A 19,946-nucleotide genomic window follows, 5' to 3' on the forward strand; every position below is an offset into this window, starting at 1 on the left:
CGGATGAACAACGCGCTTGCACTCCTTCTCTAATCCAACAGGCTGAGCGTAACCTGCGTAGCCTCTGATTGGCCGTGGAAGGCTAGGTACCCCCCACCTGGAGTTGCGTGAACTGAGTGGTGCATTCAAATACAATGGGACTTTTAACACTTTTAACACTTCAATGTAATCAAATGAAGAAAAAGAGAATAAACACTCTCTCTGTCCTTTTATTGTACTCATTTAACTGTCTGTGCTTCTTACACCTGGTTACACATACATGGGGCACCAGGGTAAGAAAACATTAACCAATTTACTGCCGGAACAGCACAGTCGATGGGTTAGCGTTGGATGCAGGCCGGATGATTGGGTTCTCACAGCCACACAAAACAACAGGCAAAACAGCAGCCAGCCGACAGCAATCACGTGGGAGAGTTAGTGCTGGCAGACGCCGATCGCACACATATTTAACCTGTCATGAAAAGAGATATTTAAAAGCCACACCGTACCTATGACAGTGGCTTGAACTGCCGTCAGCACACAAACATACCGTCGGAGTTGAATGAGCGTCACACAGGTGAGGAGGAGAAACACCCAAGCCACAGTGGCTCAGCCACGACGTGACAGGTCACAGCTGATCGGTCACAGCTGATCGGTCTCCGCTGCGGCACACGCGAGGAGACACGTGAGAGAAATACCCAGGACCGATCGAGTCCGATGAAGGAGAGGGAAGACTCCCAACGAAGAACTGTATTTAAAAGACAAAAGCCAACCTTGATGGCAACCACAAAACTGTGAAAACAGCGCAACAAAGCGTGAGACTACAACATACCAGGGAGCAGCGAGCCGGGCGACCCGGCTGTGAGGCGATCAGGTGAGATGAACAGGTACCGTGATTAGGGAAAGGGCAGGGCACCCAGGAGCTTCAGAGCAAGAGGGCTCCCACTACACAACCACCCACCTTTATAGACTGCGCCCCCTAGCAGAGATAGGCTGATTCTGCAGCACCAATTAACGTGGCAGCAAGATTGCAGGCCCATACTGCTACACTAGCATGGAATTGCTTAGAACAACCCCATGCAATTTATCCAGTAAAGCAAAGATTTTATAATTTGTAAAAAATATCTTTAAATTAACCTATAAGAGTGTTACTGTTTATGTTTTTCTTTTACACATGAAGAATGTGCTCACTGAGGTGAGAAACGCCTCCACCATCTCAGTACAACAACAAGCCACCATCCCTTGCTCCTCTCAACAGGCCCCCCAAGACACTCAAAAGACAACAAAAGGATTTTTACAAGACTGTTCTATTAAGACCTCATCTAAAGTAACAGTTTGAGTGTGAGAGAGAGCATCCACTGCTAATTCTCCAAACAAACACACGCGCGCACACACACACACAGCCATGAGGGTTTACATTTTCATATTACACTACATTATATGTTATTTAGCAGACACAAAATAACACTGAATCCTTGTCAGCTAAGGGTTTTTTTCTAAATTTCAATGTTCTCATTGGTGAGGGAGTGGAAGTGAACCAGGTGAAACTCCAGAGGTGCAATCACCAGCAGCCAACAAAATGAGTTTGTGACCTCCTAGGAGTGGTTTTCAGCCGGACGGAGAAGGCCACCCACTCCTTAAAAGATGAAACAAAGCCACTTTGGTGTTTGGTAGGTATCGATTTTTATTAATAGGTTGTTGGCAGATGACATGTCACTATGAAACTGTTGCCACTTCTATGTTGTATGCTGGTGTTTCTATGTATAAGTATGCAAGAGTAGTTAACAAACGAAAGAAAGTAAAAGGAGGATCGCGAGTATAACACCAGTTGAGCATGTTAAATTCAATATGTCTGCTGCTGTATTTCCTGTTGTTCTGTCCAGTCTGAACTGGTATCACCCTCTGTGACTACTACCTTGTAAAGAGCTGTCTCTGTGTGTGTGTGTGTGTGTGTGTGTGTGTGTGTGTGTGTCTGGTTATGTGTGTGTCTATCTATCTGCCTGTCTGTCTGCTACTTGTTTATCTGTTTGTATGCCTCTCTGTATTTAATGTTGGAGCAGTCTGTATTGGACTTTGACAGAAATGTCAGAGAAGTGGTTGATAAACACCACAGAGGAGAAGGTAATCGACCAATCACAATGAGCTCCAAAAGTAATCCACCAATTACAATATATGTAATGTCAAGTCAGTTAGATTTCAAAATGAAATTAACAGCCAATTGTTTCCAATAATAAAGAGAAACATTTTTGACCTGACAACAACATATAGTGGGATGCTTCATTCATAGTAGTTGCAGCTCAAAGCAGCTGAAGCTATCAAGGATTCGAACAGTCTCTCCATTCATTTGAATGGCAAAAGAAATTCAGAAAAAGCTTAATATTTTGAAAGTTATAAATAGTTGAAAAAAAGTTGTATACATCCAGTAATCTACAGAACAAGCTGAACGTTTTAATAGTTTAGTTAAAAATTGTTTTTGTAAAAAAAAGTATGAAGGAGTAGTAAGAACAAAATATAAAGATTTGAATAACAATAGTGCTGCAGCATTCACACTAATAATAATAAAGATTTGAATAACAAACTAATAAAACTTATAAATGGAATGATCGTTTTCCGACCTGACAACAACATGAAGTGTGATTTCTTCTTTCAGCAATCCCACCATTTTTTTTTTTACATTTTTTTTTTATTGAGGCCACAAGATTACAAACATTATTCTTACATCACTTCTTATTCTTCTTTTTTTTTATATATATACATGAGTTGTACATTTCAACACAGAAAAAGGAAATAAACTTATCCCTTTTGGTGAGAGAGTCCTTGGGGATCATTATATCAAACAGTTTCTATTATGGCCATGAATTTTAAACATTTCAGTATTCTCATAACAAGAACAATTTGAACATGAGGGTTCCACACTTCACATTTCTTAAAAATAAAATTAAACATAAAATTACACCGTAACAAAAAAGATTATTAATCAGCAAAAGTCTGATCTTATGTGTTTAACATAACCAGTCCATTTAGACCACATCCTGTAAAATTTCTCAGTTTGTATTTTAAGAGACTAAGACAATTTCTCCTTAGCATATATATCACGAGTCATATCTAACCATTCTTCTATGGTGGGAGGATCTGGTTTTAACCACCTTCTTGAAATACTCTTTTTGCTTGCAGCCAAGAGTATAAGCAGTACTTTTTTATCTCCATAGTCCCATCCGTCAAAAGTAATATTCCCTAAAAACAAAGTGTTAAACCTATGGAGTATGTTTACCCCAAAGATAGCTTCCAGATGGCAGTGTATTTGTCTCCAGTATACTGTTAAGACTGGGCATTCCCAAAGATATCGAAGTGATTGGCTTCACTGTTTCCACAAGTTCTCCACCAACCTGTGTTTGGTATTAGCATTCGTTGTTGCAAAGGTGTAATGAAAAATCTTGACAAGTTTTTCCAGCTATATTCTCGCCATGTATTTGAGCAGGTTGTCTGCCACTGTAATATACATATTCTTTTCCACTCGTCTGAGGAAAGTGAGAGACCACATTCCTTTTCCCATTTCTGTTTGATATACAATGAATTGTGAGAGCTGGCTTGGCGTAGCCCATGGTACAGTTTAGATACAACCTTAGTACATAATGATGAACTGCTTGCTTTTTTTAAACACTTCTAACACACCTGTCTTTTCCAACTCCTTTGTCCCAGCAATGTTTTCGTTAAAGTGGTGTCTAACCTGGAGGTACCTATAAAAATCCTGACACTGTAGGCCATGCTCTTGCTGTAATGATACAAAGGTCTTAAATGTCCCTTTATGAACCAAGGTGGAATAGTTTGAGAGGCCCATTTTATTCCAAGTCTTAAATCTGGCATCTAACTTATTTGGAGAGAAATCAGTATCAAATGCACACCATCTCAGTATTCTTAGAGCCTTTTCCATATTGCAGAGTTTTACTGTCTTCTGCCACATCTTCAGTGTTATATTGACCCAGGGATTATTATTTTCTAACATACTGTTTATTAAATTATTGTCTGGTATTATAGCTGCTAATGGAATCCCTCGACTCATTTTGAGCTCGATGTCTATCCATCTTGCAGAGTATGATGGAGTGCACTAGAACACTAAAGGTCTTAGTTGGGCTGCATAGTAGTCACGCAGACAACGAAGATCCATACCTCCACATTCCTTGTGTAGCTGTAATGTTTTATATCTGATCCTAGGTTTTTTGCCTTGCCATAGAAATATTGATATCAATTTGTCCCACTCCTTGAACTGTTTAGTGGGTATTTCGACTGGGAGAGTCTGAAAAAGGTATAACAGTCTCGGTTGTACATTCATTCTTACAGATTCTACTCTGGAATTCAAACTCAGAAATGGGATGAGGCTCCATCGTTGTATAACTGATTTAATGTTTATGTCTAAGGGACCATAATTCAAAGTAAATAGTTTTGAGGTATCCTTGGGTAAATTAATGCCCAGGTACCTTATGCAGTCCTCATCCCACTTCAAATGATACTTCTCCACCAAATAATCAGGCGGTTCATAATTAAATGTAAGCACTTGAGTCTTTTGGACATTCAATTTGTATCATGAAATATCGCCATATTCCTCCAGGAGATCCACCAATTTAGGGAAGGTTAGAGTGGGCTGTGAGAGGTATCCTAGGACATCATCAGCAAATAATGCAAGTTTATCTTCTTCTGAGTCTATGTTTATTCCTTTAATGTTATGATTCTGCCTTATCCACTGACTCAGAGGTTCAATAAACAGAGCGAAAAGCAGAGGGGAGGCTGGACACCCCTGTCTTGTTCCGCGTTCTAATACGAAGGGTTTTGATGAGGCACCGTTAACTTTAATCCTTGCAGAGGGGCTATCATATAGAGTTTGAAATGTCTCAATAATACACTTGTGGAAACCAAATTTTTCTACTACTTTATATAAAAAAGACCACCTGACGGAGTCAAAAGCCTTTTCTGCGTCTAGATCTATAAGCATTGCCTCGGTGCCTTGTTGCCTGATATGGTTAATAATATGTAGGGTCCTTCTCAAATTATCTTGTGTTTGTCTGTGTCTAATAAAACCAGTCTGGTCTGAGTGGATTAATTTAGGTAGAATCTTGTCTATTCTGCACACCAGTATTGATGTAATAAGTTTATAGTCTACATTTAGTATACTAATAGGGTGAAAACTACCACACTCAAGTTTATCTTTTCCTTCTTTAGGAATTAATGAAATTATTGCTTCCCTCCATGAAGGTGGAATTTTCTTTTCCTTTAAAACCCAGTTGAAGGACGCCAATAGTGTTGGGATCAGCTTCTCTCGCATAGTTCTATACCATTCCGCAGTGAAACCATCTGGGCCTGGTGACTTGTTTGCCTTCAATTTGGAGATAGCTCAATTTAATTCTTCACTTGTTATTTCGGATATCAATCCTGTACTTTGTTCTACAGAGATGGAGGGTAACTCAAGAGAGGCCAAAAAAGAGTCAATATGGGAGGCGTTATCAATTTGCGGTTGAGAATAGTGTTTTGCAAAACCTTTCAAAACTCTCTTGGATTTTCTCTAGCCTTTGTTCAATTGTCCCAGATTCTGGGTTTCGTATCTCAGGTATGGTATTATCTGCTTGCTGTTTTCTTAGTTTGTATGACAGAAGTTCCATTGCCTTTCATCTATCTCATGCCTTATCTCTTTCATTTCTTGTTTCACCCTGTTGTCTGATGTTTCAATGTGGACCCTTTGCAGATGCTTTAATTTACTCTCCAGATCTTGAAGTTTTTGTCTTCTTAACTTCTTCATGTGTGAGGTGGTGGCAATGATCTTTCCCCATATAACTGCTTTAAGTGTGTCCCAGAGGATAACTGGCGTCACTTCCCCGTTATCATCTATCTCTAAGAATGTGTTTATTTCTCTTGTCAGGTATCCCTTGGTCTGTGGATTATTCAATATATTTGAATTTAGTCTCCACGAGGTAGATCTTTGCCCCCTGTTCAAGCTCACAGATAAGAACACAGGACTGTGGTCCGAAAGAGTCATACAACCTATATCACATCGTTCTATCATATGCAAGTCTTTGTTGAAGGTAAAGAAAATAATCTATTCTAGTGTAAACTGCATGTGGTGGGGAGTAATAAGTGTAGTCCCAACTAGTGGGATATAAATCCCTCCATATATCTACAATTCCCAGCTCCCTCATCAAAGCAAGGATTCTCTTATTTATAAGTTTTGTTTCTGACTTACAGCTAGAGACATCTAGTTTTGGATTCAGATGCATATTAAAGTCTCCACCGCAGATAACAACCCCTTGTGCTTTTGTTACAATCAGATCAAACATTTTCCTATAAAACATCCAGTCACTACCTGGGGGAGCGTACACATTTAGGAAAGTAACAGTAATACCGTCCAGTTTGCCTATTATCATTACAAACCTGCCCTCTGGGTCTTTGAGTTCTGACATGTGTTCATAGTTCGCCCCTCTTGATATCAGTATAGCTACCCCTCTTTTGTGTCCAGATTTGTAGGAAGAGGAGTATAGATGCTTAACGCCCATTCTGTTTAATTTAGCATGCTCAGTTTCATTAAGATGTGTTTCTTGGAGAAAGGCTACTTGGACTCTGTCTTTCTTAAGTTTAGACAGAATTTTCCCTCTCTTGACTGGGTTATGTATCCCATTAACATTATGGGAAGCTAATCTTATGCTTTGCGACTAAGTTATATCAATAATCATCTCCTTCATTTGAGTGCGGAACATCCCCTGAACAGCATAAACAAATACTGAACATTAAAGAAAAATGAAAATAAAGAATAAACACAAAAAAACAACAAGTTCTTCCACGTTGCAGGTCTTACTTATGACCTTAAACCTGATGGTAATAAGTGGCTTTGAAGGAAAACCTCCCACTCCAAACAGAGTGGAGGGGCCCTGTGATATGACGTCCATGTCCATGATTATCCCAATGCTTATTCAATTACTATTGTCTAGTCGTTAAAGGCACAGAAATTCACTTTTCTTCTAACTCGGCAAAACAGTCAAATATGACCATACCAAAGAGAGTGAATCTCTTAGGAGAAATGTTGTCGCTACTAACCACTGTCCATGTTTACAGGTGGGGGATATCTTCTGAGCACTTGTAGCTTCTCTATCGAGGACGGTGTTCTCTCGTCCGTTTGACAGGCTCGTCTGCTCCTCCGCCAGCCTAGGTGTTGTAGCTGCTCCATCATGGTCTCTGGAGGTCTGATGATGAAGCCCCTCTTAGCCATATTCTGCATTGCCTCTTCCACAGTCTCGTAAATCTTGATTCCTTCCCGATATTTAACTTTGAGCCTGACTGGAAACATAGTTTGAAACTGTATGCCTCGGTTCTTCAGAGTTTTTCTGACTTCTGCATATTCTTTCCGCTTCTGGAGAATGCGTGGAGGGTAGTCGTTGTCGACATTGATTCAGTTTTCTTGCCATATCAGCCCTTTTTTCTGCCAAGCTTTGCAAATGATCATTTCTTTAGTTCTGAAGCTGGAGAACTCCACGACGATGGACCTTGGCTGTGCATGCGGTGGAGGCTGATGTCCAAGTACGCGGTGTGATCTCTCTATTTGCAGGGTGGCGGTGTCTGTTATGTCGAGGTTATCCCCAAACAATTTTTACACAAACTCAACTATGGTTGGCGAGTCCTTTTCGGCCCCTTCAGGAATCCCGTATAGGCGGATATTTTCTCGTCTTGAGCGGCTCTCTTGTTCGGTTATTTTAGCTTCCATTTGAGCTTGGAGTTTTAGCATTTCTGACATGATATCCTCTGTGTTTTGTATTCTTTCTTCAGCTTTCATAATTCGCTCTTCAGCCTCCTCGAGTCTCGTGTTCGTTTTGGTTATTTCCTCTTTAATATCTTCGAGTTGAATCTTGTTATCTTGCCGAAAATCTCTCAGTTCCTTGAGAATCAGTCCCAGATTAGCCGTGTCTTCGTTAGAGCTAGCGCTAGTCGTCTCACTCTGTGCTCCTGTCTGCCGTGTATTTTTGTTTTCTTTTACGTCTTTTTTTGCCTTGGCCGACATTGTTACCCCTTTAATGCAGCTATCATAAGTCTAATAAAAAATTCAGAGTTTCAGGGGCGTGTAAAATATCTCGCTGTTCAGGAGAGGTTTCTCTATGCTGCCATTCCCTGTGTGCCCCAACCGGAAGCTCCCAGCAATCCCACCATTAAAGATTTGAATAACAATGCTGCAGTATTCACACTAATAAATATGCAAAATAATAATATATGCCTCCAATGCTATTGCATTGCAAGCACATTACTATTCTGTAACCCATGTGATGTTTCTATGTATTTCTAACGCCCCGTCTGGATATTTAGTTACCTTTTTCTTTCTCCTAGTGTTCTTTGTCTCGTACTTTCTGTTTTATATTGAAACTCACCTCGTCTCGTTTCAGGTCCTTTACTTCCTTGTGTGTGATTGACTGCCCTGCCCTAATGTGCTGCACCTGTGTCTCATTGTCTCCCCTCCTCCTAAGTATATAGTCTTAGTGTCCCCTTCCTTCTGTGCCAGCTTGTCTTGTTCCTTTGGGACAGCGTTCCAACAATTCCCCTGTGAGTTTTTCTAGAGCCTATAGTTTCCTGACCTGTTTTTTGCCTTTTGACCTTGCCTCTTGCCTGCTGATGTGGAGACTGTTGCCTTTCTTCTTATCACCTGTGTACTGACCTCGTTTGATTAAAAGGACTGCTTATTGAACTGAGTCTGAGTCTGCATTTGAGTCCAAGCCTGTGTTTCAGCACTGACAGTATTAGGTTGATCCCAGATCTTCGCCCTATAGAATGGCTGAAATGTAACTGTAATTGTAAATGTAATTTCAAGACAATATTTTTCATGCAACCATACTACCAGCATCCTACACGGTAACAGAATGTCTTTATAACTATTATAGATAGATAGATAGATAGATAGATAGATAGATAGATAGATAGATAGATAGATACTTTATTCATAATTTATTAATTCATGTGTCAATTAGCTCATTGATGATGATAATAATAATAATTATAATAATGATAATATTAACAGTTGATAATAAATAAACAATAATAATTAGATTTGTCCACTTCCTTTGGCTGAGGTGTTGTATAGCCTGATGGCAGTGGGAACAAAGGATCTCCTCAACCTCTCTGTTCTGCAGCGCAGTGAGATGAGACGTTTGCTGCACCTGTAGCTGCTTCTCTGTCCTGCCAAAATGTTGTGGAGAGGGTGGTTGGTATTGTCCAAGATGGCCTCCATCTAACGTTGCATGCGTCTTTCCACAACAGTCCTGAGTGAGTCCAGATTCCTGCCAAGCACAGATCCAGCCTTTTTTACCAGCTTGTCCAGTCTCTTTGTGTTTATGTCGGACATGCTGCTGTCCCAGCAGACTGCAGCGTAAAAAAGTACACTGCGCAAAAAGAGCCGGCTCTTCCCCTTCCAGTATATGGCATCCGTGTTCAGGAACCCATCCAGCTTACTGTCCAGGTGCACATCTACATATTTGTAAGTGTGCACCACCTCAATGTCCTTCCGTTGAATGTTGACTGGCTGAAGGGTGGGTCTAGACCTCCAAAAGTCAGAAGGTTCTGTTCAGAAGGAGGCAGTTCTTGTCGCTCCATTCACTGAAGGCCATCATCAGATCCCTGTACTCCTTCTCCTGCCCATTCCTGATACGCGCCACAATAGCTGTGTCATCCAAGTATTTCTGGATGTGGCAGGACTCAGAGTTGTATTTAAAGTCCGCCGTATACAGGGTGAACAGGAACAGAGCCAGAACAGTCTCTTGTGGAGCCCCAGTGCTACTCATCACTGTCCCTGAGACACAGTTACCCAGCCTGACAGCCTGTGGTCATCTTGCCAGGTAATCTACTATTCAGGATGTGAAGCAGGGCTCCACCCCCATCCCTTCCAGCTTGTCTTTAAGAATGGGGGGTTGGATGGTGTTAAATGCACATAAGAAATCAAAGAACATAATCCTATTGTAACTATCTGGCTCATCCAATTAAGAATGGGCCCGGTGAAGCATGTAAAGGACGACATCATCCACTCCAATATGTTCTTTGTAGGCGAACTGTAGGGGGTGTAGTGCATGTTCAAATTGTGGCTTTAGAAGGTTGAGAAGCAGCCACTCTAGGGTCTTCATTATGTGTGATGTGAGTGCCACCAGTCTGTAGCATTTATCTGAGGCTTTGTCAAACCTGTTGTAGAATAGGTTGAAATCATTGGCCTTGTCGACATCACCTGATGTTGACTGGCTGTACCTCTCTGGTGTTGTTGTGCTGCAGCTTCCTCTCCACTTTCTTTTTGTAGTCCTCCTTTGCCTGCTGTAATCTCCTCATCAGCTCATGTTGCACACACCTGAGCTTCTCCCTGTCTCCATCCCTGAAGGTCTCCTTTTTCTGGTTGATGAGGGTCTTGATGTTACTGGTGATCCAGGGTTTGTTGTTTGGAAAGCAGTGTACAGTCCTTGCTGGTATTACAGTGTCCATACAGATATATTATATTCCATGGTACTTTCAACCATTCTATCAAGGCTAGGGTCCTTGCATTTATCATTTTCCTTTAACTCCAACAGGACATTCCAATCTGTGCACTCAAAACAGTGTTTTAGACACTCACTGGCCTCCGGGGTCCAGTTCCTGAATGAGCAGGTGGTTGCTGCCTGCCTCAGTACACAGGGCTTGTAAGAAGGCTGAAGAAAAACCAGATTATGATCTGATCTGCCAAGTGGTGGAAGAGCTGAAGTAGTGTAGGCCTCCTTGACATTTGCATACAACAGATCCGGTGTCTTATTTTCCCTTGTGGGAAAGTCAACATACTGAGTGAAGCCAGACAGGTTAGAGGTGAGAGTGACATGGTTAAAATCCCCCGATATTGCAATGAATGCATCAGGGTGCTGGGTCTGTACTCTCGCAACCATCTAGTGGATGACGTCACACACGATTGCAGGCTCTGCTCATGGTTGAATGTAAACAACAATGGCGACGATGTGTGAGATCTCTCTTGGTACATAGTACGGTCTCAGACCAACGGCCAACAGTTCAATATCCCGTGTTGTCGTTTAACCAGGTCTCCGTGAAACATGAGACTACACTCACGATATGCTCGCTGGTTCTTCACAAGTGCCTCCAATTCATCACACTTGTTAGCCACGGAGTTGACATTTCCCATGAGGATCGATGGTAGAAAAGACTTATATCCCCATCTCCTAGCGTTTAGCTTAGCCCCGGCTCTGCATCCTCGGTACAGCTTCTTCAGCTCAGCCGGTATGGGATGTTTAACTCCATATCTGGTAAACTTTAAAGGCAGGAGTTCTTCCTCTGTGTACATTACTTTCTCCATTGTCAGATGAAACGACGTAGAATAAAAAAAAAAAAAATCAATCGACAAAAAACATACTAATATATACAAATATATTGCAAAAAACTACGAGTTATGTGGACTTGCTGCAAGCGCATCGTTTGAATATTTAGGAGTTGTATACTTGTCGATTTTTTTTCTCGCCCAGAAACACAACAGTTACACCTTCTCAAATTCTTCACTGTAAGTGCACAAATCCTGTTCCTCACAAATGAAGAAAATCATAAATTTGCATTTTTGATACAGGTGCTCCAGTAAATGTGGTGCAAAACACATTTATATACCCATATCAAACAGTGTGAAATCATAGACAAAATATATACATCTGCCAATCAGTATGTTAACACACCTGTAGAATATTTTCTGGCAAATACATCTTTTCTCCAGGATATTTTTGGAGCACAAACACAAGCGATTAACTACAACTGCTCGAATCTTCCACTATGAGTCGCAAATGCTGTTTTTTCGCCTAAAAATTACAAGTTATGCATGCTCTCACTTTTACACCATATTACTCTGTCTAATGTGGAGTAAAAGTTATTTGTGTATTTGTTGAGCCAGGGGTGGGCACTGTTCAGAGATTGCAAAACTTGGCCAATTTGAGGAGGTCATTTATGTGCGTATTTACGTAAAAAGCTTTCTGTTCACTTCATGTACATTAAATTATTTTCCACCACTTAAGTCATTCAGTTCATGTAAAACCCAACGTTGATACACATTCCTCCTTATGAAATATGTTATAGTGTTTTTTATCCCAAAAAACCACAGCTCCTCCATTACTCATAATTGTTTACAGACCAGTCTTGTCCGATCCAATATGGCAGCAAAATTGACATATCACAGCAAGGGGCTGAAACGACCAATGCAATGTCTATGTATACAGTATATGTCTATGAGTGCTGTGCTTTGCAGAGCCACTAGTGTGGCATAAGACTAATCTTTTTTGTAATCACTCTTTTGATTATTTTCAAATTAAGTAAGGTGTGAGGCTGCAACACATTTCCCTTGATTACAACTTCATATGGTAACTGTAAGTGATACATTTACAGTATATAGCAGATAAGGTAAATAATTATAAGGAAAAACAAACGCCAGTTTATGTGTTTCTTTCGGAGTAAATGTGTGTTGGGTTTTTTTGTGTGTATGTGAGACCTGATAGCAGTCTTCTCCATGGCGTCAGGTGAATCAGGGATTGGCAGCTCATCAGCCAGGATCTCTTCAGCACCTGGAGAGCTGATCAGGATTCCTTTGTGATCAGTGATACCAACGCCAGCTGTGACAGCAGTGCATAGTGCATTCTGGGACCGTGAGCCTGGATATACAAACAAACATCCTTTGCTTGCTTTTCATTTCTGTTCAACAACACCATCTCATGATAACAATGGCTGAATTTCCAGAGTTGAACCTGAAATTGAGACAACTGAGACTTTGGTGAACTTACGTGCAAAGTGGGCCAGTGGACAACGGTTGCTTTCTCCCGCCTCATTGGCAACTGTATAGAGAAGAATTAAAATTTCTGTCATTTAATTACCTCAGTAGTAATGTAAATCAGAAGGTTAAAGGATTATGTATGTAAGATATAAAACAATCACAATTCAGCCATACAATTTTCATTTATTTGGGACTGTGTTGGAGTGTACAGATTGTGTTTGATTGACAGCCCCCACCCTCTCCTTGTTATGGTGTAAAGGATTTGTGGACCCAAAGGCAGACGAGAACATAAAGCTGGTTGGTACAAAATGTAATTTAATTACAAAAGATAAGCAAAAACTGAGGAACTGGTAAGCAGAACTTAGAATGTCCAATATACTGGCAAAACTCAAGAACATGAGGAAAAATCAGGGGAATTGACCAGGAACAAAAATTAGCCTCACAAAAGAGAAACTGACAAAGACAGAGGGGAAGACAAAGACTTAAATACACAAGGGAGGCAAGGGTAATTGAACACAGGTGAAACACATTAGGGCAGGGCAGAAAATCAAGACAAAGAAAGGTAAAACAACATTAGACACACAAGGAAAGTTACTTCAAAATAAAACAGGAAATAAACCAAAAGTCCAAACAAAGAGTTCAAACACGTTCCAAAAGTCCGAAAACAGTCAAACCAATCAGGACACTCCTATGGCACCTGTTAAAGGGGGACAACCTACACCTTTATTATCCATACTAGTACATTCAGTTTCAGTACTGGTACATTCCCAGGATACCTGTGCTCCACTTCAGCCTATGCAAAGGTCTAATCAGCCAGATACTGTACCTTAAAACTTGTGAGGGTGTGCAGGACTGTATGTGAGTGAATTGACAAATTAAAGCTGCACTCTTAAACTTAACTTGTTGGCAATTGTAAATAGTAACCACATATCCTATAAGGTTTCATCCAGTTTATTTAGTATCCTTGGTGGTTGTGATATTTTAGGCAAAGGATACGATAAAATCACCACTAAACCAATTCAGATTCTGAAATAATGTTACACCTGAATACTGAAGAATAAGTAAATTAATGTCTTCTGTAACAAAATAAATATAGACAGATCTAAGACGCAAATGGACATCTGACACCTCAAATTTTTGATGGAAGGCACCCAGACAGCGAAAAGGATGAATAGGTACAGTGTGTGTGTGTGTGTGTGTGTGTGTGTGTGTGTGTGTGTGTGGATGGGGAGTACATCTGGAATCAGTAAAGGAAGGAGATAATGAACAGCCAGATTACACTCTGTGGCAGAGGCCACTTTATTAGTGATAATGGCTCCCTGAGCTCAGCACCCTAGCAACTGACAACACACACTGACATTTATTTGCACCAGTGAAAATTATGTCACAGTCATTTCCTGTCTCTTCCGGTTCCCATAGAGACAGCAACCTGTAAACACAGACACACTTACACACACACATACACACACACACATACACATGCTGTAAAGTTGAATGAGTCTTATTCTACAAATGTGACTACAGACATATACCATGTATGTATGTGTATATATATATATATATATATATATATATATATATTTATAGTAGTGTTCTGAGACAGTTTCAAAATGTTGGTGCACACACAGACCTCCACAAGGCGTGAATTCCAGCCCTGTGCCGATCAGCCAGCAGAGGTATTCACACACATTTTCAAACACTCTATACTTATGCATCAAATCCACCATCATCATGCCTGTTGTCAAAAAACTTCTGTTAACCTCACCCATGTCAAAGATACTGTCCCAGCTGATCAAACAAATTGACTGAGGACGCTATCTGTGGCTATTATACAGCTCTCTCTCACCTGGAAAGACACAACACCTACATCAGGGTGCTCTTTGTTGACTACAGATTGGCTTTTAATACTGTCATACCAAACACTCGTACTAACTCCTTGCATGACCAACTGGATACTGAATTTCCTCATCATCTGCCCCCAGTATGTCAGACTGGGCAAACACAAATCCCCACACTCACTTTGAGCAATGGTGTCCCCCAGGGCTGTGCGCTAAGCCCCCTTCTTTATGCACCCTTCATGCATGACTGTCAACCCATCCACAATTCAAACACTATTGTTAAATTTATGGGTGATATCACAGTTGGAAGAACACTACTGTCCAAAATCACTGTATGTTAAAACATTAACATTTCCCTCTTTTTATTTCCATTTGGGCACAAATGAAAAGTACACTAGAGCACTAAAATATGTGGACAGGGGTGGCTACTTTTGCTATATAATGTATTACAGAGGATAAAATTGAATGACTTGAATGGGCCCCCAGTTTATACATTTTTTTCTTTTGGAGCAAAGAAAGAAGATAACCTATACATGGAGCAAATTGTACCAGGAAAGTGAGCACCAATTCAAATATGATAAACATTAAGTAAAGAACACAATCTGTTCAGCAACACAATAGCACCAAGCTCTCTGTCTCTTTCTTTCTTTCTCTCTCTCTCTCTCTCTCTCTCTCTCACACACACACACACACTGTAACAGTCTCTTACCGATGGTGAAGCTGAAGCCATCAATGCTGAAAGTGGCACTCCGACACTTTTTAAATCCCTGTTTCTTCGATGTTGGTTCTGTCATTGCAGCTCTTCATGTGCACTCCTCTTCTCTCTTTCTCTCAGTGGATGAGTGTGGAGAGAGCAGAGCACTGTTTCCCAGGTGAGGAGTGAACACAGAGGCTGTTCCCCCTGAGAAGCTGTAACCTAGGCAGTGCTTATAGTCCTGCTGAAGGCTGAAAATGCAGCTGAGCTTAGAGCAGTCGTGTTCAGGAGGAATTCTGCTGCCTGAAGTTTACAGTATATTGTATACAGTATATGTATGTTTATACACACAATATACTGTATACAGTGAGGTATACAGTGCATTCAGAAGTATTCAGACCCCTTCAATTTTTTATGTTACAGGCTTATGTTACATCTTCTCTTTATCAATCTACACTCACTACCTTACAATGACAAAGTAGAAACAAAAAAAAAATGTACCTCAAGTGCATCCCATTTCTTTTGATCATCTTTGAGACATTTCTACACCTTGATTGGATTCCACCTGTACTAAATTCAATTGATTGGACATGATTCGTAAAGGCACACACCTGTTGATAAAAGCTGCTTTTTCATCTTTTGACAAACTATGTGTGTTTCGACCGCAGGAACCAGGGTCTAAATTTAGGTCTGGGGTAATTGATCTACCCCCAAAAAAGTCCCTGGTCGGGGGGTAGTACTTTCCAAAGGATTGGGAACTTTGGGGGATGTGGTCTGCAGCGCTGAACATTTCTGACTGGTCGAGTACTCACTGCATTATATTTCACCAGCCATGTTTAAAAGCCGGTAACGAGCGAGCGAGCAAGCTCAACATTATTTTCCACACTGCAATACAGGTATGGGAGAAGGTAAAAAAAAAAAAAACTGACACGAGATTACAAAAAAATAAAGTGTATTTGAAAAATAAAATGCTGCGTCCTGTATTGAATCAATAAATTCCAAGTACTTTTTGATCAAAATGCGGCTATAAGGTCTCGCAGCTGACAATGCATATCAGAGCAAAAAACAAGCCATGAGGTTGAAGGGAAAGCCTGCAGAGCTCAGTGACTCGATTGTGTCAAGGCACAGATCTGCGGAAGGCTACAAAAAGATTTCTGCTGCATTGAAGATTCCCAAGAGCACAGTGGCCTCCATAATTCTTAAATGGAAGATGTTGGGCATGCCTGGCCATACTGAGCTATTGGGGAGAGGGGCCTTGGTAGCAGAGGTGACTAAGAACCTGATGCCTGAGCTACAGAGATTCTGTGTGGAGATGGGAGAAACTTCCCGGAAGGACAATCATCACTGCAGCATTCCACCAATCTGGGCTTTATGGCAAAAAGGCCAGAAAGAAGCCTCTCCTCAGTGACAGTTTGCAAAAAAGCAACTAAAGGACTTTAAAACTGTGAGAAACAAAATCCTTTGGTCTGATGAAACCAAGATTGAACTGTTTGGCCTCAATTCTAAGCGTCCTGTCTGAAAGAACCCTTGATGGACAATTGGTTCGCTTTCTGGAATTGTTTTTCCTTGTCGAAGAAGAAAGGTTCAACCTTATCAAACTAATCAGAGGAGAAGAGAAGCAGATGTGTTGTGTCCTCCAAGTGGCCTATATAGATCTGTGATACACACGTTAATCATGCACGTCAAACACTGTTTGATGTTGACCTTTTGTCATCTTGCTCTCTTTCTCTTCTTCACCAGCTGCAGGGGCAGCATCGGCCCGCCTTTCTTCACTGCTCATACAGCAACAACTTTCGTCTTCACGGCTCTCTTCTCTGCGGGCCAGGTTGGAGCTGACTGCTGCACTGCACTCTCTCAATAGCAGTAATGTGAGAGTCTGTCACAGATTAATCAAGAGTGAATAAGTTTAATTTCGTTTGAGCAGATACAACACAAAGTCTGCCAGTTGATTTTTACAAGCAACAGAAGTCACAATGCAGCCTTAGCTGCTTACAGAGTTGGTGTCTACTAAAATATTTACATGCCTTAATGTAAATGTTGCAGCGCGAGTAGTGACAGGAACTAGAGAAAGAGATTCATATCTCCTCTGTGTTAGCTTTTCTGCATCGGGTTTCTATAAAATCCAGAATAACATTTAATATTCTCCTTCTCACCTAAGCACCATCGTATCTTAAAGCACTCATGGTAGCTTATTATACCAAAAAAACACTACTCTTAAAATGCAGACTCTCTCTCTCTTTGTATTTATATCATAATACATTTAAATCAGGATAGACTCATTTGTGTAAACAAATGAACTTTAATTGCCATGTGCAAAACGAGACAGAAAGCGAGAGATATGTCTTTGGTGATTAGACCCCATCCTGATGTCATCATATGTGAAAACAGGGTTCTTGCACCATTTTAAGATTCAAATTTAATGCTTGTTAAGACTTTTTAAGACCTCAACAAATAAAATTTAAGACTAAAAAATGTCATAACAACTTCTTTGGTAGAAAATACTCAAATTTATTTTATTTTAAACACAATCAAAGCTAACAGTTGTATTTTTTCAATTTTTTTTCCTTTCCATTGTGACACAGAACAGAGCCAACAATCATTTTCCAAATAAGAATAACACCGAATAATACAAATAACACTTAAAGCAGTCTCCATTGTAAATAACTTCAATAATCAAGCTCCTCAAAACAGCCTATCCAAAGCCAAAATGTTGAAAATCATTCACATAACTGTTTGAAAAACAAGACCAATGTTATCATCTTCTTGATGAATGAAGCTATGCCATATTTGGCGAGATACGCCGTTTTATTTTCACCACAGGTGAATGACTTTGCAAGCTGGGAATCGGGGAACATGGCAGCAAAGACGCCACTTATATCCTCATTAGATTTAAATGAATTATGCCTCATCACAGTATGGAGAACCCACAGTACCTCTGCCTTTTGGGTCTCTGGTGGTAAAATGAAGCTTTTCAAAGCCGACGCAGGGGTGCCTAACTCCTCTCATATGCGCTCAACTGCTTTGAGACCCATGGTCCCTAAGGAAAAAGTCTTTTTACAAAATTTTTAATTTAAGACTTTTTAAGGACCCGCGGGAACCCTGGAAAAAGGGGTTGAGGCTGTGCAAAATTTAGGAACCCCACCCCCCACCCCACCGGGGTCTAGATACTGGTAGTGGTCCTGGCTGGAGATCTGAATGTGATGAGGAGTGATGATGAGCTTGTCCTGACTGGATATGAAGACTGCAGGTGGATGGAGTGGAGGAGGTCACAGCAATTCGCACTGTATATGAAGACTGGAAGTTAAAGGCGTGGAGGAGGGTTGCAGCAAACACACTGAAATGACAGTTGACAGCAGGGAGGAGGAGAGAAAAATGTAAAAGTATGACTGGGACAACATGATTGGCTGGTTGAGATTGTGGTGAGATCTGATTGGTTGCCAAACACCGGAAGTCAGCTGATCACGAGGAGTGGGGTCACAGAGGGAAAAACAAGATAATTGTGAATGGAAGTGGAATACAGATAGTCTTCTGGATTGAATTTACGCTAAGCTTCATCTCAGCTTCAATCAGGAGACTCATTTGTGTAAACGGAAAAACTTTTATTGCCATTTGGAAAATAAGAGCGGAAAAATCTGAGAGTCCGAGTCACATGGACACCACGAACAAGATGACAGCGGGTTAAGGACTCTCCACTCACCGACATGTAAAGTTACAAATTATCTTTGAGTAGAGGCTTGTACTTTTTAAAAATTTTCCTCCGTTTCGGAAAAATAAACAGTTGGCGTTGTTTAGGCACAACTAAAGCCAGATGTCAACGTCAAAGTATTTCAAAGGCGCAGGCCACATGCAGACCCGGAGAAACCCCCTCATGATGATGACGGCATTACAGGTGACCTGCCACCAAGCCTCGACAATTTGTTTGCAGAAATTGTTAAAATGAACACCATGTTGCTGGGAGTGGCGACAGATGTCTCAACTATTAAGGAGATACAACGGAGCTGAGAACCACAGTGATGGCGATGCAGGAGAGATTGGCAGAAGCCGAAACATGCATTATGCGCCTAGAGGAGGCCTCAGAGCAGCTACTCACAGGCGAAGATGAGAGAGGCAAGCTAACGGATGCTATGTGGGACCACATTCAAGCTCTGGAAAACCACAGTAAAAAGGAATAACGTGAGGCTGGCAAGCTTGAAAGATGCTTTCAGGACTAATGGCACATTGCTGAGCTGTGTTCAGAAGATTTTGACATAGGACCTGGGGCTTTGTGCAGAAAGATTGACAGAGCACATTAGCTGCTCGCACCTATGCCAGACCCAGACCGACCTCCAAGACCGGTGTTCATACGCCACTTCAAAGAGTCAGCGAGGGACAGGGTGGTTACTGCAGCCAAAGAAAAGTGGTGCTTCGAATAGGAAGGATGTCAGCTTTCTGTATTTCCCAATATAACAAAAGAGCTGGTGGAGAAGAGAAAAGCTTTCACCTCTGCGAAGAGCAAACTGAGGGGATTCAACATGAAATACATGCTAGCCTACCCGGCTACACTGTGGTTCAAGTGGAAGGGGAATAACCTGATTTTCACCACAGCGACGACAGCGTATAAATTCATCAACAACAATAGTGAAGATTGGACATCTGACGAGGGAGGTGAGCA

The 19,946-nt window shown here is 41.0% G+C and overlaps 1 protein-coding gene across 1 annotated transcript in view; it reads right to left on the reverse strand.

Moving 5' to 3' along the window:
- Positions 1 to 15,395, reverse strand: part of LOC111648297 (dual specificity calcium/calmodulin-dependent 3',5'-cyclic nucleotide phosphodiesterase 1C-like) — a 102,345-nt gene extending 86,950 nt beyond the window's left edge. Inside the window, exons 1-3 of the mRNA XM_023398146.1 lie at positions 15,311 to 15,395; positions 12,774 to 12,824; positions 12,485 to 12,644 (exon numbers count right to left, since the gene is read on the reverse strand). Coding sequence (XP_023253914.1) covers positions 12,485 to 12,644; positions 12,774 to 12,824; positions 15,311 to 15,395 — 296 coding nt within the window. The remainder of the gene's footprint in view (positions 1 to 12,484; positions 12,645 to 12,773; positions 12,825 to 15,310) is intronic.
- Positions 15,396 to 19,946: the final 4,551 nt, after the last annotated feature.

Source organism: Seriola lalandi, unplaced genomic scaffold (genome assembly GCF_002814215.2).
Source record: "Seriola lalandi dorsalis isolate HSWRI2012SDOR001 ecotype SW California unplaced genomic scaffold, Sedor1 jcf7180002054972, whole genome shotgun sequence".
NCBI classification, from domain to species: domain Eukaryota; kingdom Metazoa; phylum Chordata; class Actinopteri; order Carangiformes; family Carangidae; genus Seriola; species Seriola lalandi.